This window comes from Myxocyprinus asiaticus, chromosome 50 (assembly GCF_019703515.2).
Source record: "Myxocyprinus asiaticus isolate MX2 ecotype Aquarium Trade chromosome 50, UBuf_Myxa_2, whole genome shotgun sequence".
NCBI classification, from domain to species: Eukaryota; Metazoa; Chordata; class Actinopteri; order Cypriniformes; family Catostomidae; genus Myxocyprinus; species Myxocyprinus asiaticus.
In genome coordinates, this window is record NC_059393.1 from 10469816 (window position 1) to 10495100 (window position 25285).

Consider the following 25285-nt stretch of genomic DNA (forward strand, 5'->3'; position numbering starts at 1 on the left):
ATATTTGTTACATCATTTATTAATCTTTGTTAATGTTAGTTAATAAAAAAATCTATTGTTCATGGTTAGTTCATATTAGTTCATAGTGCATTAACTAATGTTAACTAATACAAACTTTGATTTTAAATATGTATTAGTATATGTTGAAAGTAAAATTAACTAAGATTAATAAATGCTTAATAAGTATTGTTCATTGTTAACTAATGTTAACTAATGTTAACAAGTGGAACGTTATTGTAAAGTGTTACCGTGTCATTTAAAAGCTTGGTATTTGGACTGCTATTTAAAGTTTGACGGATGTAACATGAACCATAAATGTGCCTATGTTACAGATGTATGCTGATTTAAATGAGAAATAAATTACAATACACATGCATACATTATGGTGGCCATTTACATAGGTGTTTACTTTAATCCTGATGACTCGCTCATATAGAGGCAGTGTCGAAAACTTCGAAAATGCTGTCTCTGGAGGCTGTATGCGGAGGCAGGAAGGGATCAAGGCACGTCCGAATCCAATGTTCGTGTCACATCCTGTCTACTGAGATACCTTCATCTGATCGATTTTTGAAGGCAGCATAGATGTATCCTTTGCTGCCTATGAAATTCCACAATTCTGTGCACGTGGATCCACGGCAGCTGAGCTGAAGAAAAAAATGGCGGCCGAAGAGGTAGTTGACAGTCAATTTGTGCATAATGTATGTTTTTTCCCCACTTTTTCCAACTTTTGATTTCATTTCTATCGAGAAATTAGTATTTTAGTTATGAAATGTACACTTATTGCCAAAACACTCTTGATTTAGTTCTAGATTATTAGACCATTGTGGCTCGGTTGGATGTATGAAGCAAACGTGTTACCTTTAGAGGACACCAGATGGCGTTAATCAGTTGCTGGTATCCTAGCAATGAGGTGACATTAAGCTACCTCAGTAGCCTGTCCAAAACCAGTTTCTGAAGGTGCCTTCGTATGCAAATCTAAAACGCTGTCTGTTGAGACTGATAGGGCAGCGAGGCAACAAGACAGTTACCTTTGGTTTCGGACGTAGCCAGAGAGAATAATGAACTTCAAACAGCTGTAATGCATTATGAGGTGATAAACTGCATGTAACGAATATTAAACAAGAAAACACAAAAAACAAACCCTAATCTCTGTATACTGTAAATCGACTATTATTAGTGCCGGCAGACAGACAGCGAGTGCAGCTTATGTATGTGTGCGCTCTCATTCACTGACGCTTGCTGTCAGTGAATTAATTTATTATAATTTATTATAATTATTGTAATAAATGTATTATAATTTATTACAGTGTATAATTTATTAAATGTGCCGGTTTAATTTGTGCTTGGACTTGTTTTAATAACAATGCTGTGATGTAAGTAACGATGCGCTATTTCCTACTAGTGATGGCCACTTTCAAAACACTGCTTCATAAAGCTTCGAAACCTTTACGAATCATTTGTTTCGAACCAATGTTTCGGAGCGTTTATCAAATTGACCAAGTAACGTGATTTCAGGAAACGAGGCTTTGTTACGTCATACTGTTTCGAAACAGTTTCGAAACATTTCGCAATTTTGCTGGGGGTGTTGATCACACAGTGAAACACAGTGTTAAATGTAGGCTGTAACTGATCTCGAGTCAGTTCAACAGTAACTTAATCCAGTCATTTTAATGTCCCTGTCAATCACCTTGAGCTGTGTTCCCAAAGGAAAGAAAATTAAAATATTGTGTTTGTGAGAAAGAAATTAAAGTGAGACATAGAGATTTGTTTGTTTTACAAAAAGTTCATCTGGAATTTCAACTATTGTAAATTATAACGCGCCTTCACTTTTTTTAATTTAGTACACCCACTTTTCCAACAGTAGGAATGCTGCATAGAGTAGTGGTTAACGTACTCATGTGTTTTTAAGCACTTGATGAGTATGTTAGAGTTTAATACTGACCGACTGAAACTTATTACAATAACGTTTCTTTTTCACATGTTTATTGCACAATCTGTCAAAGCATAAACATTTATGAAAAAAAAAATGTTTATACAAAGAGTTGTTTTAGAATAAAAAATATATATTGTTTGGTATTTATTAAAAAACAAAACAGTAATAATAAAAAAGTCCAGCTTATATAAGAAGGTCATCATATTCTGCAAATATTCAGATCTGTTTATTCCAGGATATTGTAGACAACCATGAAAAACATATGATAAAAACAGGGCGGTTATCGGCCAATAATATACAGGCCACCAATATATCGTGCATCTCCATACACTGGACTTAAAAAGCTGGTATTGCATGGGAAAAAAACTGCAAATCTATGATTTACTGATTGACAAATGGATCTCTGAAGGGATTCTGCTGATAAAGAAGGGAGGAGACAATATGCTGAGAAGGTTCAGATAGGGAATTGCATATCGGGGTTCAAATTAAGGACATGGATGGGGAGAGAGGCCAAAAGAAGGACAGGGAGGCAGGAAAAAAGAGAGAGAGAAAGAGAGAGAGAGAGAGAGAGAGAGAGAGAGAGCTTTACTTGTGTTATATCTATGACTTTCAATCAGTTCTGTTGGATGCTGGTGTTAAAGGGCTCCTTAACAAAAAAATAAAAATTCTGTCATCATTTAGGCTACCTTACTTTATTCTTCTTCCATGGAACACAAAAGGAGATGTAACATCTCCTTTTGTGTTCTACAGAAGGTCATATGGGTTCTGAATGACATGAGAGTACAATTTTGATTAACTATTCATTTAGTAATTCTCAGAGAGCTTTTACATGCACACCGATACCAAAATCAGCTTCTTCCAAAAAAAAAAAATTATTTGCTTTTAAAGAAAGCAACCAGACAATGCAAGAAAACCGTGTTTAAATGAGACTTGGAATCATCAATAAGTACATAGGTTAAATTGGTAAGAAAGCCAGTAAAGGTGTTTACATGCACCGGAAAATCAGGGAAATGGTAAAAAAAAAAATAAATAATAATAATAATATATATATATATATATATATATATATATATATATATATATATATATATATATATATATATATATACATGTGCCGATCGGTTTATGCTTACCATACGATACCATTTATGACATTACCCAGATAATGCAAAACCATTTAATACATTTACATTGGCATCTTATTAAGCATAACTGATGTAAGATCGTGTATGTAAACGCACTCAATGTCAAAATGGGAAAAAAAAAAATTACGTAAAAAAAAATTAATAAAAAGATTTAATTTTTGTTTGTGACTTGGCCATTACTTGACCGTTTTTGTGAGATTCACCCACATGGTGACAGACTGTGTCAAAGGGAGGCAACAATATAAAACAATCTATATTTAAGCAACAAAAGAGCTTATATGAGGGTGTAATAAAACTATACAAGAATTGCAGCCCTTTGTACAGGGTCCTGAGAGGACATGGCTACAGGGTGCACAATGAAACACTATCATCTTCCTCTATTATCATCATCTTAGCAAAGTTAGTGCTCTTCTTGACTGCTGTTACCAACACAAATACTCACAGCTAAACAACATCTAGGTTCAGAGATACAGAGTACCCATGGCGTGACTAAGCACACTTACCAAACAATAATTATTGCAAATATCTAAATTTTTATATCTGTTCTGAAGTATCTTACCTTTCAGTTGGTCATTAACACTTTGCCCAGCACGTTCCAACACTCTTCCATCTTCTTTCTCGTAACGGTCATCCAGAAAACTTGCAGTGACCTCTGACAAGTGCACCTTCCCTGCAACGCCCAGCTGTTCCATAAGATTGGCCAAGTTGACATCATTGGACCAGACGTCAAACTTAAAGCGCTTCATTCCGAGAATGCCACATAGCACAGTGCCAGTGTGGACGCCAACACGCATGTCCACGGTCTCAGACGTCTCCTGGCAGAATTGCTCAATGGCATGGATCATCCCAAGACCCATGTCCACACAGCAGTACGCATGATCGGTGCGTGGCTCGGGGCAGCCCGCAACACAATAATAACAGTCTCCTAGAGTGCTGATCTTCTCACAGTGGGTCAACTCACACAGACGGTCAAAACGACCAAACAGGTCATTCAGCAGTCCAACCAGGGCATGGGCGGATTTGTTGGCACTCATTTTGGTGAATCCTACAATGTCGGCAAAAAGGATGCTGACCAGCTCCATGCGCTTCATGTTGAAGGGTCTGAAAATTATTTGTCCACGTGGGATTGAGTTTTTCTTACGCTTGTTGCACTTCGGGCTGGATGAGGCTGCGGCAGATGTTGTAGCAACAGAGCACGTACCTGCGCTGTATCGTTTCCCTGAGCTTTCGCTCTCCTCGTCTCCCTGCTTCATCAGTTCATCCGCCACCAGCTGCGGCATAACAGAGTGGATCATCCGCTCCTTAAGAGCTTTCTCCACTTCAAGATCCTTGCCGTGCATGATTGCCTGCCCTACCTTTAGAAAGGTACTCCGAGAACGCACTTCAGACATAATAAATATGTGGATGCCGATGACATGGGCGCACAGGTGCAGCAGGGCTTTACCTGGGAAAAGCCACCTCAGCATTTCCCAGTCTGAACTTGGACCTTCGCCATTGGCCCATGACTCTACATCACTACCATTCAACTGAGCCAGTTGCAGCCAGCCTAAAGCCTCAAAGAGCACAGAATACAGGAGTCCAAGGAGCACAGAGGCATACAGGCGTAGATGCAAAACACTGTACAACAAGAGCAGCACCTCCATACAAAGGGAAAATGTTCCAACAGGTGATATACAAGGAGCATGTTGGGAAGACTCCTCACCAACAGGGGGTAGTAGTGATTGATTGCCCACTCTCTGTCCACCAAAATGAGCAAAGTAAGCAGTCTGGGTCTGTGGTGCCAATGTGATGCTGAACATGATTACTGTAAGCAGGAAGGAGGCGTGGTTATAGAGACGCACATACGGCCTCGAGAAGGTAAACCAGAGAAGGAGGAGGCAGATTATGAGGAACCCTGCAGTAGGGACCAGGAAGTTTGTAGGATTACACCTGGAGCTATTGATCCCAAAGTACACCCCCCAAAGGAGTGCTGCAATGGCGAGGTAAAAGAGGATATAGCGGAATCGTCTTTGTGTCTGGGGAAAGCATCGCTCCCTGCATGCCTCCTCCAGTATGGATGAGTCAAATTTAGGGTCCCAGCACTGTGCAGCAGACCTTTCAAACAGCGGTGGAACTCTCCTCTGATTACTCAGATGAGTTATGGTAACCCTGGGTCCACCCAACTCCCCAAAGCTGCAGCTGGATGAGATACTATACTTGCAGGGCTTGGAGGAACCCATGCCACTGGGCACATCAGCACACTCACCCTCTCGTCCTGGGCCCACCTGTTGATGGTGGGTGTCAGTTATCCGCACAGTAACGGCACCTCCTTTACTATCACAGCAAACCTCAGTCTCCTGCAGCGGCTGGTGCTGCTGTGGCAATGCCATGGTGATGAGACAACAGCTGGCTCTTAGTTATCACATATCAGCTACTATTAACTGTACAAAGGAAGTGGTACTTGATATGGAAAATTATACTTATGAGAGCAACAAAAAGTTTCTATGTGAAAACAGTCCTGCCCAAGTGCTCTCCGGAGATGGACCGTCACGGACTCTTGACCAGTTCCTTATCCGTGCTCCAATGACGTCAGCACTCGGATTCCATTGTGTTTTATGGCTCAGTGGCGCGCGAGCGCGCCTGTGTGTGCTTCTGCTCCGTGCGCGCTGCCGAGACTGACGCACTGTCATCCGCTCGGTCCCTCTTTCTCAAGCACATCGCTTTTAATTCGCATTCAGCAGGACAAGAGCAAGTACGTATATTTAAATTGTAAGAAACGTGGGAGGTTGGTACACATCGGCTATTCTGAAGCTGTCTTTAAAAGACTTTTTTATCCAGTCAACACTGTCCTTCAAACACCCTCTCCAATGCTCTACAACGTTTGAATTTGCTTTCCCTTTTTTTAAGCTAATAAAAACATTTGAAGGTAAAATACATTTAAATTTCATATTTCCAAATGCCAGATTTTACCCATTTCTTGCACTAATTTCGGTTTAACGTCAGTTTTAAGTCAAATGTCAAAAGTAACGGTTGCTGTTTGACGGTTAAGACTAATCTGTCAAAAAGGCGCGAATTTCTGAGAGAAAACTTTTAAAACGCTTCGAATTTCACTTTTGAACGACAACAATCACTTCATATCGATTCAAAAGTGTCTATTATATCCCCTTATGTTGTGACATCAGGATGAGATGAAGCGATACTCGTCTTCATCTTAATACCGCGTAAAAAGCGAAAAGTCAGACGGTAAAGATTTGCAGTCGCCTTTTTTCGAACAAACTCGGGCAATATTCCGTTACAACCCAACTTCTGCCCCTGTCGAGGGTAAAAAGAGGGCCTATTCCCATGGAGGAGCCCCGTCCTTTCCTGAACACCCACTCCGGATATCAAAAGTGAATATTCCAGCTCTTAAAAAGTTGAAAGTTGAAATACTACCAAAATCAAGCTGTCGTCGCGATCACTTTAAATGACATCAGCGCTTCGCGTGTGGGTGCAACGCGGCTGTGCAGATCTGCCAACTCCAGAAGACATAAATAATATGGTGATTTCAACTTTAAAGAAGAAGAAAATACTGATAGTTCCGAGCAAATCTTACAAATCAAAGTCTTCTGAAGGGAAGTATATCCTTGTTTGTGTGCAACCCCTCGAACCCTCTTGACTTGTGTGTAATCTCCAAGAATTTTAATGCAAAGTGTTCAAAATGAATAAGAAAGTTTTTTTCCCCCAGGCCTCGAGTCCCTTGATCAGACTGGCAGTTTAACACTCGTGGAGTTTAGAGCAATAATGAGTATGTGCCCTCCTCTCACACTCCATTATACATTTATAATCCCATGCCAATGCTCCAACTTAATCTTCTACTTTATTTTCTCCAGGTCGCCAAGAAGATACACCGTTTGTGTTTAGGATTCTTCCAAAACTCTGTACAAGTCCGCTTTTTTCATAGGCAAGCTCATGCCAGGCGAACACACTGCAGCTGTGTCGCGTTGCGTCCTCTTCCGTTCGCCCTCGGTTCTCTCCTCCCCCGTCTGAACGAGCCTGTTGAAGGGAACGGCTGAGTCGTGAGAACCGGGCGGCTTCAGGTCGGGACACGGCGTTTACCCGGGCGCTGCGTTCACCAGCACCACCACCACCACCATGTTCTGAGCACACTCGGAAAATATGGATGTGGGCGTGCAGCGGGATGGACAACTTGACTACAGTGTTGAAAGACAGGGGAGGGGGCAAGTCGGATGGGTGCGCGCACGCTAAGCTATCTGAACGGCGGCGCGCACGTATGAGAAAGGCAAATACAGTAGGTTTCACCCCTCAAATTGGATTGATGTTCTCTGGGCATGGAGCACGTGTTGTCAAAAGAACAGGTACGTTGAGTGTAATTATGTAGCTATTAATTCTCTGCCTAGATTTCTTCTTAGAAACTGTATTTGACATGCAATTTGAGTAATTCCTAACTGTTATTGAGGTACAAATAAATCAGTATGAGTCAAACATCAGCAATGAAGAAAAATGACTAGAATGATATACCAATTTTTATTTCAAAAGTTTTTGCACACAGTTTTTCTGTTAACATTTTTTTTAATTGTATAAAATTAAATAGATCTTATTTAATTTCATGACATAATATTGAAGTGAGTAAATTTAACTTAAACATTTCAGTAACTTTTACATACAAATCTGTATTTAATATGGTACATGGTATTTAAATAAGGTATTTGTGGTATATTTATTTCCACAGGAAAGCTTCATACATGCTATGTATTTTATTGTAAACATCACTGCATTACTGACGATTGATCACAATCTGGAGCTGTGCATGCAGACCTTAACACTTGGTGCACAAAACACCATGATGGTAACAATTAACTTTTCTTCTTCTTCTTCTTCTTCTTCTTTTTTTTTTTTTTTCATGAATGGGTAATTTTGAGTAGAAAACATACTTCAGACTTCACAAAACAAGAAGTTACCAAACGTTACAACAAAATCAACAATAAAAAAGTTGTAAATAACCTTGCAAGTGAACCCATCATTACTCATTTAAGCCCTGCTCATGCTGGAAACAACAGCTTGGAAAAGTTAAGGAAAATGTACTTGTTTTATTTACCAGTGAAACTTACTCAAATTAGCGAAAAAATATGACAAGTTTTTTTGATTGTTTGTTTTTTTACCTAAGGATTGATGTATGATTACACATTGTAAAAATAACAAATAATCCTAAATAATATTTACTTAGAAGCTAAAGCAAGATTTTTTTTTTACATGTTTGAATTAAAAACAAATGCACAATTTACTCTATATCTTCAAGTTCACGCCTAAAACTTATTAAATGTAGAAAGTACTAATGTTTTCTGCTATATTTACTTCACCACAAAATATTTTTTATATATTAAGTGCACTAAAACTTAATGCAACAAAAATAAAAAAGGACAGTTTACCCAAAAATTAAAACTCTCATAATTTGCTCACCCTCGTGCCATCCTAGATGTATATGACTTTCTGTCTTTTGCTCAACACAAACAAAGATTTTTAGAAGAATATTTCAGCTCTATGGGTCATTTCAATGCACTGAACGGTGGCCAGACCTTTGAAGCTCCAAAAAAGCGGATAAAGACAACATTAAATATCCATTCGCCTTGAGTAGTTTAGTCAATGTCTTCTGAAGTGATTCAGTCAGTTTTGGGTTAGAAGTGTACAGACCAAAATTTAACTCCTTTTTCACGATATATTTTGCCATTGCAGTCTCTAGATACGATCATGATTTCAAGCTCGATTACACTTCCTAGTGCAACGAGACTGCTGTCAAGATTTATAGTGAAAAAGGACTTAAATATTTATCTGTTTCACACCCACACTTATCATATCGCCTCAGAAGACATGAATTAAACCACTAGAGTCACATGGATTACTTTTATTCTGCCTTTGTCTGATTTTTGGACCTTCAGAGTTCTGGTCACCACTCACTTGCATTGTATGGACCAAAAGAGCTGAGAAATTATTCTTAAAATCTTTGTGTTCTGCAGAAGAAAGAAAGTCATACACATCTGGGATAGCATGAGGGTGAGTAAATTATGAGAATTTTCATTTTAGTGGGAACTAACCCTTTAAGCAGGTGTGTAGTAATTTATACATGTTATTAAATGTGCACTTAGTGTTCTTTGAAGATGTCATTTTGGACATACACTGACACCTAGTGGTGTGGATGCAGCATATTCAAACACAATAGTTTTTAGGTTACCGATGCCATTGAAGAAATTAATTCTTCACAGTCAGCCATGATTAATTTAATCTAAGAGTGAAAGTGTCCAATAACAAGACGGTTACTGAGATTAAGCGAGTGGTTTTTGGCTGGTCATGTGATTCTATTTGAGGGGACCCTCTCCATGAAGAATAGAACAGCTTTTAAAAGGTTAATGACATAAGTCTTTATCTCATGTGAGTGCTTGTGATTTTATACTTATGTTTCAAAAGTACTATTCATTTCTTTAGGAGGAAACCTTTTTGAAAGGGGAAAAAATTTATTAGGGCACCTTTAATGTGTGTGTGTGTGTTTTAGAATTATGTGCAAAATGCTTCATGCCCATTGATTGCTGTTGGTTTGAAAGAGAGTTAAATGTTGCACAACCTCCCTTTTGGGTTGTCTTCAAAGGTAAAATGATTAATAAATGAAGTAAATAGGCTTTTTCTAGCTATGGTCTGGGTTATGGTTATTATTATCTTTATTTAAAAACAATAAAAGTCTATAGTATGGCAGTGCAAAGGAACATACCTGAGATTCTGGGTGCGTCCTGACCTTTGATCTATCAGATAAGTCACATCCAAGTGATAATCATTCTATGCTTCCCGTGTCGGACATAGATCATGTCCAGGTTCTGAGACGAGCTGTGTTGTGTCAGTAGGGAAAGTTTATGACACAGGAGTCAGTTGAGGGATTTAACCAACACCAACCAGTGGAGTCGTTATGCATGAACATCTTGTCTCTTACTCAAAAGTATATCTGCAGATTGTTTAAATAAATGAATAAAATTTTAGATAATATTTATTAAATATTATATATATTATAATAGAATATAAAATAATAATTAGGGACACAGTATTCAGTGAAAATTTTAATTAAACTCAACAATGTATTGTAGATATTTCAGCATTTACAATCCTGGCCCTTTCAAGAGTCATAAATACTTAGAAAGGTGAGCTTTGATGAGGCATGTGAGGCATAATATTTTATAATATGTTATAATTGTATAGCATAATATTCTATAGTATACACAATTCATGTCATGTGAGATATAATGACAAATTATATAACTATGATGTGAAAATTATACTGTATGTAAATGACCCTGCTCGACATTTCATTTGTATATAAAAATTGATAGATTGCTGCTGCTGTGTAGTTTCATTTACAGGCTGAAAACAGATAAACAACATGATAACATAAACAGTACTTTTTATGAGGCCAAAGGTTGTCATTGAACAGTGATCAGTAGCCTATTTTTATTGCAGCAGTTCAATTAAATGATACGCCATCTAGTGGATATTTGGTTCATATTTTGTTCACAACTAGTTACACACTTAAGTGGAATCACCAGTTTTAACTTGCTGGAGCTCTTCAAGCCAACAAACAGCTGTAATTAAGAGCACTAAAGAGGCCAGATTCAACAGATTATTTACCCATTCCTCTATCTCTCTCCCAATCCATCCACTTATACAGTATATAGGCATTTTACAATTCTTAATTTAACAGTTTAATATGCCTGTTTATATTGTTTTAAATGTACATTTTTATGTTGATTTTCCATATTCTGTGAAAACAACTTTAATTTCACCATAGTTTTAACATGCAGTATTGTCAATATGTAACTAATATGTAATACTAGTAGATCTTAACATTTACCAAAAACTCAAATACCAGTAAACTGTATAAAGTAAAATTATCAATGCAAATCAATTGGTGTTGAAGTAATAGAGAAAGCATAAAGTAATGAAGTTAAGCTTTCTACAACAGATGTTGATTACTTTTACAACGACATTCCAATGAAAAATGCGATTAATGACATGGTATTGTTCCGCACATGAAAAATAAAAATGTAAAATAATTGTTTTGCTAACTGAGTTAAATTAGAACAAGGAAGGGAAAAAAAGAGAGACTGATTCCCTTCATTCAAGTCTATTATATTGAGTGGTAAAATATACAGTACTTCCTATGTTTAACTGACCTTGCATTTCTGTGTGTCATAATATTACACCATATTTATTTCATTTGATCTCCTATGCTCTCAGTATATCCTCTCTCTTGCTTTTTCCTTAACCTGTTATTCTTATCCATCCAGTATTCAATCCATTATTCCATTCATTCATTCATTCATTCATTCTTTGCTTGGTGCCCAGTCCAGTGACTAATTGATTGTGCCTCCAGTAGGGATTAAACCTTCACAGTTTTCCATACTTCCCATCTCTCCCTCCTCTCTTTTATTCTCCCTCTCTCAGTCTCTCCCTCCTTCACTGTCTCCTCCAACGGTTTTTGGGTTTCTCCTTGGTCTCTGCAACTGCCTCTACTATGGCTTCCTTCTTCTTTGCCAAGCTACTGAGCAAAGCAGGTAGGTCCTCTGTAATGGCCTTCTCAATCTTCTCCAGCAGGCAGCCACCTGACCAGCTGCAGTGTGAGGAGAGAAGCTTAAGCCCACCAGGAGGATTCACTCCAAAGAAGTCCCGGTATGCCTCCGGTTCCGGCAAGTCAAACTTACTCACATTGGTCTTGGCCAGAATAGACTTAAAGATGTAGAACTTGTCAGGATCACCGACAATATCACGGAACACCTCATCGGGGTCACTGAACCAGCCCAGCTTGTCATAGTACGTCTGCAGGTAGCGGTCAACCAGGAGAGCGTGGATGCGTATGCGAATGCCATGCTGGCGGATGAAGGCAATCTTGTTCTCCAAGCGGTTCTCAATTACCTGATTTAGGTCCTCCAGCAGAGAGATCTCCTCACGCATGAAAAGCTCTCTGTTGGTGTCAGGAGCATAGTCTTGTGGCCAGAAGGAGCTCACATAGACACGTGGGGGCTCCGTTACATTAATCAGGGGGGCCATGCTCCAGAAAAGGGCACCATACACACGCATTAGGTTCTGGGTTGTCAGACTGTCAGCCTTGTTGAGGATGATACGGATCTGTGACTCATGTCCCTTCATCTGTCTGAATAGCATTTCAAGTTCTAATCCTACATCCAGTTTGGTTGGGTCAAAAACAAGGAAGATAAGGTCAGCCCGGTCTATAAACCACTGGCACACTTCGCTATAGGGGTAGCCTACAGGAAAACAACAGAGCTTGTAAGAGTTTGCAAATGTGTGCATGAAGGCAGAATATTGTAATTATACTTGCTGATCACTAAGAATTTGTACTTATCATTTTCTTAATAACTATTGAACCTCATATTGTGCCAACAATTTTCAGTACTTATTGTTAAGCGCATGTTGTTTAATTCACCTCTTGTATAAATTTCATCAACTTCAGGCACTGGGTTAATTTTTATTCAAACGAACAGATTGCAGCTTTTTACTTTTTGTTAAATGAAGATCTCATTAAAACTGAATTAGAATTTTTTTACCATGAAATAGTCATTTGTTTTTGGTACTTTTCAAGTATCTGAAAGTTATCATTTTATTTATAAATGTTTAAAAATTCATTTTCATCTCCGTATTGTGTGTATCAAACACAATACAGTGCTAAAAGTGCCCGATGTTTTAAAGAAACACCCATATACCAATAGTAACTTTGTGATTATTTACTATTAAATACTGGGAATACTGTATTCTGACCTCTCTCTTGTTGCTTGCGGTTCTCAATGATTCCAGGTGTGTCCACAAAGGTGACACGCTCCAGGAGTTTGTGTGGCATCTCAATTCCAACCAGCTTTTCCAGGAAACCTTGACCAAACTTCTCCAGTGGTGAGAAGGAGCGGGAACTGTCTGCTGCCATGACAATGCCCTCAATGGTGCGAACTTTCTCACCATGCATTAGTACAGTGTATTCTGAGGTTGTGGGCTCAGCTCCTGAGAAAGCAAAAGAGAGATGAACATGAGGCATTGAACCAATATTTGGAATTTTTTTTATATAAAAGCTCATTTAATCTATGCATGTACCTGTGTAAAGTTGTTGAGAAGTGTCATCGAGATCCAGAAGATAGTTGATCATGGAAGACTTGCCAACGCTCCAGGGACCCAGGAATAGTACCATTGGCTTAGAGGTGATCTCTGCATCTGAAAAGTGTGAAGAGAACTGAGAATAAACACAGTGAACTTTAACTCATTGAACACTGTAACTGTAGATAGTGGTTTAACAGTTTTGATCTTCTTTGTGTTGGTAAAGCAGTAGTCTAGATTCAGATTAATATCCCTTTGCGATATATCGGTTGACCACTAATCAAAAGAAGTTCACCTGACACTTCATGCTGTCTGAGCTCATTATATTTGTAGGCATTCTCCAGGGGTTTAATTGCTGTGTTGTAGATATGCTGCAGCTTCTTCAGGGCATCTAAGGAAACAAAATAGGAAAACAAGCACACACACACACACACACACAAAAGTGTATGGTGGGACAAAGTTGTACAAGATATATAAAATGATATAAGAATATTTTCTGAGTATTCCAAATCAATTTTGCACACAGATTCATTTAATCAGTCATAGTCACAATTCAAAGTCTGTATTGTAACGATTAATTACACTCTGTTCTAGTTCAGTTACTTATTCGCCATTTAGAATAGTTTGCACTCTAGACATGGTTGCATAAATGATAGAAATGTTCCTATAAAGACAATTAATTGCTGTTTCTTTTACCACATTGTGATAACTTCAATAGGTTCTTGAAACAGCAGTAAATGTGATTCTGACCATAAATTGCTTTAAAGTTTTGCATATGATAGGTATGACCATGGAAATGAGCACACACAAATGTGTATTGGTTGCGTTATAATGTGATAGGTCGAATTAAATGACATGCTATAATTGGCCTGATAAGGTATATTTCAGCCACAGGAAGGTAAAACTTTTTTTTGCTCTCCCTGTAACGTCTCCCCCAATTAAGAAATTTAAAAAAAAAGAAAAAAAATTAAGAAAAAGGGCTGGATAATTGTGTCTCACCAACAAATTCCTGCGAAGTTTCAGCTATAGCCAGACGCAGCATTTCTTCAACGTGAGACCGATCTCTAATGGCAGGACCTGAAGGGATTTCCACAACTGCCAGTCAAAATCAGCATAACACATTAAATAACTGAATCTCATATCATCATTTTCTTTCCTATGGATGGCCCCCGCAAAACAGATTTGGCAACTGTCAAATTAGGTCCATCAGTACAATTAAAAGTATCTGAAACATTTCTTTCCCATTACAAAACTGTCCTCCATGCAGGCCAGAGGACATATTGTTATGAATGAATATTGTCGATGAACTTGTGTCGAGTGTTATTTCTGTTGGGTTATTTTGCTGGTGTGTTTATTTATGTGCCAGCTTTGAACAAATTATCATGTGGAAGCACACATGAGGAACTGACTATTACAATAGTGTCCTACCCTGCCCCCTGACGACTGAAACAAAAATAGCTAATTTATTTTAAATCAGAGGAACAAACGTGTGATTGTAGAAAATACTTTTGTAAATGTACTAATTGAAACAGGACAAAAGTGTCCTCAACACTGTGCTTGTATTCAGAGAACAACTGCATATTCCATTCTCTCAAATGAAAGTGAAAAAAATGAAAATATCATAATTTAAACACTTATTTATGCTGACTGAACCATACTTTACCTTTAGCTGATGCTTTGCGTGCTGGTTCATCAGCTGGCACCTCTTCTACTGTTACTTTTTCAGAAGGTGTAGGAACATCTTGGACCACAATTTGTTCTGGAGTAGGTTCTGCAACCTCCTCAGTTACCGCTTGGGCTATTTCCACAACCTCCTCAACAACCTCTGTTGCTAGTTCCACAGCAGCTGCTACAACAGCCTCTTCTATTTCCACCATATCAGCTTCTATGTAGGATTCAGGTTCTTCCACGAATTTATGTTGCTCCTCTGAGACACTCTCACTTTCTTCCACAATGACAGGCTGTTCTTCTGCAACTACAGTAAACTTTGGTGCTCCGTCCTCTGCTGGTACAGCTTCCTCCTCTTCAGGGGAAGCCTCTTCCTCTTCCATTATTGTAGTCTCTTCTGATCTCTCCTCCACTTGCTCCAATGGCCCTGTGTCCTCTTCAACCTGAGGAAAAGTTTCGGTCTCCTCTTCGGCATTAGAAACCTCCTCTGCCACCTCCTCAGGTGGAGAGATCTCCTCTTCAGTCTGAGAAACATCCATGTCTTCCTCTACTTTCTCTTCACTCTGGGAAACCTCTTCCTCCTCACCCTCTTCTTCAGTCTGGAAAACCTCCTCTACCTCCACATCGTTCTGAGAAACCTCCTCTTCAGACTGGGAAACGTCCTCTACATCTTCAACCTCTTCTTCAGCCTGGGAAACTTCATCTGCCTCCTCAGCTGCTTCCTCTTCCACAGGTTCCTCAACAGCCAAAGGTGCCTCTACATCACTGTCTACCTCAATCTCTGCCTCTGGTTCTGACATCTCTCCCACATCATCTGCCACCTCTAGAACTTCCTCCATCATTTCCTCAAATGTCTCTTCCTTCTCAAGTTCTACCTCCTCTTCCTGAGCCTCCTCCTCTGATATCTCTTCATAAGATGTCTCGTCTTCAATCAACTCTTCAGCTTTCTCTCCTGAAACAACCTCCTCTTCCTCTTCCTCTTCCTCTTCACTAGAGCTGACCGCATCTGCAGTGGTATCAATATGTACACCAGTGCTGCAGGGTTGACAGACAGGTCTCTCTGGTGCAGGTGTGTCATTGGAAGAGCTTTGGCTAATATCCTCAGTGCCATCACAGCAGGCAAATAGCTCGCCTTCAGGCTTCAGCTGCAGAGGTACAAGTGGCTCATTCTCAGAACCCACTGCATCTGTGAAGGAGAAAAAAACAGAATTATCAGTAATTTGCTTGAATATAAGTCTGCACATTCACATCAAATTAAGAGGAAGGAACACATCTTGCTTGATAATGTATCTCATATGGCTACCTGCTTCTATATAATTCAGAAATTGCAGTGGAATGCTTTGCTGCTCTGTTATCCAGAGGCTTATCTTACTGGACTGGCATGAACACAAGAATCCATGGACAGAAAGTGTCATTCTGTACAACTCATCTTGATGGATAATGTGTTAAATATCAGGACACTTTTCATATACTATCAAAACATAAAGTATTTGGATCGAATGAATCGGTATGTTGAATGTGGTGTTTTTAAGACAGCATCCCCTACAACATCACTGTAACAAAACAAAAACATACAGCCTTGGCGCATGTTACAATTTTAAATTATGTAAAGAACCATCATATTTGACTTTCTTCATATTTTAATTAGCATTAATTGTGATTCCATAAATAATCTGGGATTTGGATTTGAACAATCTTTGATTTAGTGACAGAGCTGCTTTGATGCAGAATATGTGAGTCTGTGGCAATGTCCCATCTCTGTGATTCAAGTGGTGATGAATGCTCTGGATGAGAGCTAAATGCTTTTCATGTGAATCACATTCTGAAATAGGGAGCAGAGCTGGCAGGAGAAGAGAACGACAAGTTCTGTTCATTTGGATCAGCAGAGGAAGGTTTATTTTTTAGCCTGATCTCTGGCGCAGCGACAGGCACCTCTGATAAGGGTCTTAGAATAGCAGCATTTTACTCGCTTTCCAACTTTAGGTGACGTGCAATTTTGTAGTATTAAACTACTTTCTTTATTGCCAATTGTAGGTTGTTTTCCCTGTAAATTGTAAACACTGTGGCTCTTTGGCACAAGCAAAATTTTGTTCTGTATGTTTGGGCATCCCAACATTGTGTGCCTTTACATGCAGGATCTGTTTATGCTTAATAATCTGACATGTTAGGTAATGTAAAATGCCTAAACGGTTTTGCTTTAAGGTAAGGTAAGCATAAACCCAAAATAAATTTTGCCCATTACCCAGATTTTGTGTGCCATTTAAACACTTTTACCGCTGTTCTTACTGGCTTATCCAATGTGTGCAAGTGCTGTGCACACGACTGTTGACGTTTGACATCCAAAGCAGAGAATAACTCGATCATTTCAAATTTATTGTAAATGCGGTTTTCTTGCATTGTCAGATTTTTTATTTATTTTTTAATGAGCTGATTTTTGGTAGTTATCATAGTATTGGCATGCATGTAAAGAGTTTGGGGCGGGGACTGCCAGTTCATCCATCTGCCTGTGTTTGGGAAACCTGGTTGTCATTAAACAGTCCTTATTTTTGTGATTCCATTTGGTGATGCTAGAAGTGCAGAAAATACATGCTACACTTTCAATGTCGTGTGCTTCTATTGAAGAGAACAGCTCGGCTTGTTGCAATTAGTCAAACTCAAATTTAATAATGGGGGTGCTAAATGTAGATTGCTCTAAATGTAGTAATTGTTCCTTCAGTCTAAGGTTTATTTTGTGACACACTGAAGGGGTTTCAGTTAATAGCTCTTTGTATAATATACATGGACATTTACTTATTGAAGATATATGTCACTATATTAAATGTACATTTGAATGCCATTACTGCATTCGTATATAAAATAGCGAAAAGTTGCGTATTTAAAAAAGACTTATTAGACAATAATTAGATTATTGCAAAATTCCAAAATGCCAGTGTTTTCAGCTGAGTATGACAAACACCCAAGCCAGCTGGCACTAGTGAGATGTCGTATACGCATGCACATTTAAGTGACATTTCAAAGGCCTGCTGAAAGCAGAGGGCACTAGAGTGTCTATAGTTAGTGCAGATAAATCTGTTTCACCCCTGGCATTCACCATGCCGTAAGACCTCTGACTCATAAAAAAGGCTTATATGTTCCTTGGAAGTCTCTAATTGATTAAATTGGCTCTAGCAGCCAGTCAGTGTAAAGGGGAAATGTTTTGCACATTTGTACACACACATGCTCACACACCCTAAACATCTTGAAGACCCAGCACCAGATTACTGTTGTTGATTATATACACATCACTAAACTATATTGTGTTTACAATTACACCATCACGTACCTCTACATCCACCACCTAGCTTTATTTACTTCATGGCATCCCCGCCATGCAACGAGACCTTCAACAATGTCAAAGACAGATGTAGAGAAAGATACCTACATTGATTTATTTGATCTCTCTATGACATATTTACTTAAATAGCAAACAAATAGAAAGGCTGGTGTACGATGTGCAACAGAATTTGCTTGTGGAATTTGTACTGTATAGTGAGTTGAATAGCTCAGAATCAGATTCTGCTGTAGAAAATCATGCTGATTTAATTCAATTAGAACTAGAGCTAGAGAAAGGAAAGGGAGATTTCACAGCTATGTAAATTGAGGACCAACTCCACACAGGTATGGCTTTATTTAGATAGCAAGCCAATGTCTTGGGAGCTCTCTGTCACAGTGGAGCAGGGAAATTAATTTGTGTGATATTGCAAAGTCTCAGTAGAGCAATAAGAGCAGCTCTTTAGGCTGGGTACAGATACAGATTTCCCTATTTGATTCCATATCACTTTACAAGCTCTCGATTCTATTCCGATTTCAATACGATTTGATTCTGGTTCATTTGGTTATATTTCAGTTATAATGTCCATTTTGTTTACATTTGAAAGAAATTGTCTCTCAGCTAAGGTTACAAATTATACAAGGAACCTTCTAACTTGGTACATTATGAAAATATTCCTTTAAAAAATGTATGACAGTGCCCAAACTAAGCAGTTCAATTGCTATTTATCTAACAGATTTAATAACCAACACAACAAAAACTAAAGGAAACTTTAGGTAAAAATAAAAGATTGATCTTGACATCTTAAAAATCAATTTCGAGATTAAATGAAGATTGCGATTTATCAGAAAACCTAGCCCAAGCAGCTCTAGCAACTTTCTCCTCTTGAATATAAATCAGTTGAATATATAATAACACCAATCTTTACAGCTTTGGAATATGGGCTAAATTATCTAAACAACAACAACAACAACAAACTATTTTCAACTATATCAAACTATTTTATTCCTTCTTCCTCTAATCAAATTTTGGCTTAGCCATGATCTACAGGTTTATTGTGGCTAATATATGTCAACAGGAGTGATTTATCAAAGCCTTAGCAGTGCGATTAAGCAGAAACTAATCATAGACTCCCTAATAAACTACATTACCCAGAATTCGTCTTAGAAAAGTGGAATGAGTGATGCTTAATATTTTAAATGTGTATTGCAGATCAAAGGAAATGCATGGAAAAGCTGCAGAGACATAAATGTTAATATGCACACTACTACGCAAATAACTACCAAAAATCAGCTTATTCAAAAACTCCATGCCAATGCAAGAAACCATGTTTACATGAGATTTGAAATCATCAAATTATTATCTGCATTTGATGTCAAAATGTAAAAAGGCATGCGCACCACACTTGCGAACAATGGATAAGCCGATAAGAATGCTGATAAAGGTGTTTACATGCAACGCAAATCATGGTAATAAGCAAAAATCTATGTGTGCCATTCCGTTTATGGTAAGACCGTTTATGACCTTACTCTGATAAAGGAAAGCCATGTAAGGTATCTAAAACCAAATTTGTTGATATAAATATTGTATGTCTTTTGTTTGTTGGCAAGAGTAGTAACATTGTTTACTTGTGTGAGTAGCATGTGTGTATGGTTGGCTGGTGTGAGTTGACTGTACAGGGAAAACCCCTGTTGCTAAAACAAGCTGCATACAGTAGCATGGCAGGACAGAGTCTCTAAGTCCTACTGTTAACATAATGGTTGCCCTTACAAGGCCGTCAGAACAGAAATAAATTCTGAGTGAGACAGTGCCATTGTGACAGCAGCTGTACACTGTGTGTGTATATGTAGACAGAGAGTACTAGGGCGTGTGTTACCGGAGCTGTGAAAGGGATATGTGTGTGTATTTGCAATATGGCCACGTTATTGCCTGGCAAAAAGTTTCTGATTTCATGGTGCACTCTAGGCCTTATCACCTGACTGCACAGAGAGTGTAAGAGAAGAAAAGTGCAAGGACATACAAAGATAACCCTCACAGTTGACCAAGGGCACACTACAGCCTCAGATGGTATCTGGTTTTCTATTACTGTTGAGAGACAAGAAAGCCACCAATAGTGGTGCCAACAATGAGCTGACAGTTGCCCTTTAGTTCCAGGTAAACTTCAGTTTTCTGCATGCTGCTTCTTCTTGCGCACAGTACGTGTGACGCAAATTTCATCATCAACACAGTATGCACGGACTGTCCGCGTGCATTCTGGCTTTTCTAGACACGCAGACAGTCTGCATCTTTACACGTCATTGGCGCGTGTACCTGGCATTGACAGTTCTAAAAGTGTATCACAAAGCAGTTGTAGTGCGCATTCACTGAACACATCTATATGGGCTAGTGGTCTAAAGAGTATACTTTGAAAGACTAAGCACTCGAGCATGAGCAAGATGGAAAGGCATGTGGAAAAACAAAGTATACCCTTGCCTTTGCAATTGATTGCAATTATAACCAACTGTTTGACTGGAACAGATTACAACCAACTATCATGAATTCAATGAAAAGAAGGGAGGCTTTAGGGTAAAGCTATTATAAGAAGAAATAAGAATTTGTTTTATTGCAGCCTGGCTTTGAACCAATAGCCCTTCAAATGCAATAGGGATGGCATATTAATGAAAGAAGCCTTTAATGTTATCCATCGAGCCACATATACAGGAAATCATAAGCCAGGCATAAGTGTTATTTGATTATTAAGATGTATAGGCTTGTTGGTTGGGTAGAGGGTGTGCTTTTCACACTTTCCTTCAGCTGGCGTATGCCTCACAGCAGATGACATCTCGTGTGTATGGTGTGTGCTAGCACCACTTTTTCATGCCTTTCAAGCACTCTGAGTTACATAAAGTAAATGACAACAGGGAGATGGAGTCTTTTCACTGACACATAGAGTACATGCCAGCCAGAGTCTAAGAATTCACAATACACTTGTACAAAAGGGTGTTCAAAAGGACAACATAGCAGTAAATACAGTGCAGTAGTCCAATTCAACCATTAATGTCAGCTGACTACTACTGATTATACTGTTGGCTGTTAATGTACTTGAGATCAAAGGACAATGGTCAAATTTACCACCAAGAACTCACCCAAACAAACACCCTATTAAACACCCTGTAAGAATTCCCTGATTACACACTCATTACTCCATATGCTATGTGCCATGGTTGATACCAGCATGTACAGAAGCAGGGGCACTCATATCCACCAAGGTCATGCAATCTGATGTGTTACAACAGTAGACTTCAGACACTGTCCTTATCTTGTGCTAAATTTGAAGCCTGAAACTGCAAATGGCACAATACCCAATGTTCTCTCACCGTTCCGTATGCCTGAACACTTGAGGCTTTTGGAACCTTTAACTCCAAGTTTCTGCTGCTGTCTATACCCCCAAGTGATTTCCATTTTTTGGACTCTATTTCTCTTACCTGCTGTGGTGAGTGCCAGTACAGCCAGCAAGCAGCAGATGGGGAGGAAAAGCCTCATATTGACTGCCAGAGCTGGTCAGTTCCCTTCTCAGGCTAGATATACCCCAGGAGAGAGGTAAAGGGGGCATGTGGAGGGTCTGGGGGTGGGACGGCGCTCATGGACATTAGAGCATTCGCACAAGTGTCAGCAGTACAAGCAGCTGCCTTCTCCAATCAGAGATCCGAAACAAAAAAGAGAGACTTTTAAAAAGTTAAACTAACTTTTATTCTGTATAACTATCTGTATAAGCATCTTTAGAACCAGGGTAAAATAAACAAAAAAGATAAATTAATAGTTGTTGCACAGCTTAATTTTTGAGGCAAGAGCATAGTTTAAACTAACTCAAAATATAGTATTAGCCTACTCCCTAAGTGATGTGTGCATAGATGTTTTACATCAACATGCTTGTTTTTTTACAAAGTAAAGTTATCAAGTGTTGCCAACACTGGATTTTCGGTAACTATCAGATTATTGTTTTGATTTTCTTGCAGCACCTCTTGTAACCACCAGATAGCACTCTTCTACTCATTTACTCTTCTTAGTTTTTGGACGTTATCAAGGTAACACCGTGGTTGTTTGGATATGTACCATGGCAATACCATGTTTTTGAGCATGTACCATGAAAGTACTATGGTTCTCTTTGAAGAAGCTTAAAGTAGCCTATATGGTATATAAATATGGTAGTCACTGAGTACCACCCTTGCTTAGAGGAGTTTTGGCCATTTTTGGGGCAAATTAGGCAGATGGCCTTGCAGCTAAACCATTTGAGCACCATCTTAGGCTGGAAGTCCATCTTCTTTAACCAGCAAACCAGCATTACACAGCAGGTGTTGTAGGCCTATATATCGAAGTAACTGGTTTTACCTTTTGATACCATCACTGTTCTAGCTGGGTCATTCTCAAAATATAAATGATTATTTTTTATGCACATTTGAGCAGCCTCATCTTCCTCTGATCTTTGATCTTGGAAGTTCTTTTCTACAACTTTTTGTTATTTTCAAAATACAAGTTTTTAATATTGACAACACCAGTGACATGAAATCAAGGGAGAAACATAATTTTTAAATTATTTAAATTATTAATTACTGTACATATGTTTTGTTTTTTTGCACACTATAGGCTTTGGGAAAACAATGAAAAATGAAAAAACCTTTTGTAGAGACAAACTTTGATGTTGGCTTGACAAAGCCTTGTCTGAAAGTTTAAACTAGTTTTAAAAGTTTTAAGTTTATATAGTCATTACAGTATAACAGACAACCAGCTAGCTAGATAAATTGTCAGAAAGATAGATAGATAGATATTGCTAGCATGTTGCTAGGATGTTTCTAGATGTTGCTAGCATGTTTTAGCTCCTTTCATGCGTGTTTTAGCTAGTTGCTAGGAGTTGCTAGCTTGTTGCTAGATAACTACCGAGAGATAGGCAAGAAAGTGAGCCATAGAGAAAGAAACTGAAAGCAGATTAAAATGCTAGAGTGAGCTTGTTTACATGTGAATTGTTTGACAGTTAGAGTTTGAATTCAGGAACATTCCTTTAATGTGAGTCTATGAGATTTTTCCAGAATTTTGTTCGCCGCTGTGTGAACACCGTAAATCTGATCAATCCGAAAAGTCATAGCAGCCTGAGTCAGAACAGCCTGAAGGTCCATCCTGAAATTGGTGGATGTAGCTTGAAATCTTTAAGACAGGTGTGGGGAACATTTGTCCTATTAAGGGCCATTTGAATATTTACAAAATTATTCACGGGCCACAAAATTGCTTGCAGTTTCTGATTGTGAGTTGAAATTTACGTATGCATTCTGTTACGTGCTCACACACCAAGAATTGTATTTATTTATTTTTTACGATTTTTCAATTATACAATATTTTGCATTGTTATTATTTTAAATACTTTTTAATCATCATTTAATTATTTTTTAGTTAATGGTATCAAGGCAATTTTTTTTGCTTTTCAAATAATTTCTCAAATGGCCTCGGGGGCCAGGTAAAATGGTCTCGCGGACCTTATACAGCCCTGAGGCCTGACATTCCCCACCCCTGCTTTAGTAGTTATTACAGTCCAAAATTTGTAATGTGAGTCAATGCAGGGTTGCTGCATTTTTTTTAAATCAAATTTAAGACTTTTTAAGACCTCAACAAATCAAATTAATTCCATATCCCCAAAACAAAAACAAACCCACACAATCTCAAAATAAATCATGTATCACATACTCTTACTTAAACAGACAGGGACACACATTCAACATGGCTTATCAGTAAAACAGGGTAGCTATATCAAAGTCTTTCTAGCAAGTCCACTGTCGGCCATCTTTGGAATGCTCTCGGGAGGCTATTTCCAGTTATGCCAGTGCAGCTCCTATCTACTTGAATGGGGAAAGACTGAAATCTCCAAAAAGTTTGGTCAAGATTATGATCAAAAACCATATTTCAAATCAGCAAAAAAATTGGATAATTCTGGTATCATAAATTGTGCTTCTTTACCTAATATTAAGCTAAAACACGCAATTTTCCCGGCTTGTATAGCTAATGCGCATGCGCGTTATTGAGTTGCTTGACAAGTGATGTCTGTATATAAAAGGTGATTGGCTCTTTTACCTTTAAGGTGGGACTTCTTCTACATCAGTTGACCGTTGGGCGGTTAGAGCTCCTTGGTTGGGCATTCCAGTTTGTCCCATTCATTTTAATAGAAGTACCCCGTCTCTGCTAAATAGTCTATATAGGATATATGCTTTTAAGTTTTAAATACTCAAGACATGTTTTCCACACTTTAAAATCAATTTATTTACCATTAAATAAATAAATACAAATTAGAGGTCGACCAATATTAGATTTCACTGACATGATAATGTGTTGAAAGAAAGGCAATTAATCTGCCAAAAGTTTTTAAAATTGGTAGCCTATATTAAATGTTCTTAATATTTCCTTCCTGTGATAGGGAGGGCCAGACAGAGGCTACAAGAGTCCAAATCAAATTAAATTCCAGATGCACTTTATGGTGCAGCCAAAATACCAATAACCAAAAAAAAAAATGAATAAAAGAATTGGATTCATAGTGCGGAACTTGGAACTTTAAAGACTGAAATACACCAGGGACTCTTCCAACAGATAATGGAAATAAAACTTATACTCCTACAATAATCTACAACATATTACAATTTAAACAATTAAAAGTAAACATTGTCATATTTCATCAACACTATATCATTATCAACAGATGATAATTAGTGATCGCTTGTCATAAATTTCCGATATGGCTTATTGATTGTGAACTGCTCCGTAAAAGCTGAAAACTCACAAACCCTCACTAGTTTGAAAAAAATACAACAGTGCCGTGTTTTCACTATGAAGGACGCAGCATATTCATTTATCCAATTAAATCGTATTCTTTTCAAGTTTGATGATCACATTAGGTCATATCACGATTCCTGTCTTTCCGCCTCCAAATTTAAGACCTCTTTAAATTATAATTAAGACTTTCGTTGTATCATCTAAGATATTTAAGACTTTTTATGACCTTACATTTTGGAGAACTGAATTTAAGACTTTTTAAGGATAAGCAGGAACCCTGCAATGGGAAATCGGGCCTGTTCGGAAGTCTGCTACAGGAGTACAGTAATT

The 25285-nt window shown here is 38.2% G+C and overlaps 2 protein-coding genes and 1 long non-coding RNA gene across 3 annotated transcripts in view; 1 reads left to right on the forward strand and 2 right to left on the reverse strand.

The window, feature by feature from the left end:
• LOC127439009 (adenylate cyclase type 9-like) overlaps nt 1–5460 on the reverse strand; it is a 53964-nt gene extending 48504 nt beyond the window's left edge. Inside the window, exon 1 of the mRNA XM_051694976.1 lies at nt 3638–5460. Within this exon, the coding sequence (XP_051550936.1) occupies nt 3638–5447 (1810 nt within the window). The 5' untranslated portion in view covers nt 5448–5460. The remainder of the gene's footprint in view (nt 1–3637) is intronic.
• A 1807-nt stretch (nt 5461–7267) lies between these two features.
• Nucleotides 7268–11817, forward strand: LOC127439012 (uncharacterized). The gene is made up of 3 exons (XR_007896842.1): nt 7268–7412; nt 7787–7903; nt 11683–11817. It is a non-coding gene; the product is annotated as an uncharacterized LOC127439012 (long non-coding RNA).
• LOC127439010 (sarcalumenin-like) lies at nt 10142–21750 on the reverse strand. The gene is made up of 7 exons (XM_051694977.1): nt 21631–21750; nt 14852–16042; nt 14188–14265; nt 13484–13579; nt 13189–13305; nt 12865–13098; nt 10142–12353 (listed from the first exon to the last, which is right to left on the reverse strand). Exons 1-7 carry the CDS (start codon nt 21686–21688, stop codon nt 11548–11550), a joined length of 2580 nt encoding a protein of 859 aa, XP_051550937.1. The 5' UTR covers nt 21689–21750; the 3' UTR covers nt 10142–11547.
• Between the last annotated feature and the right edge of the window lie 3535 nt (nt 21751–25285).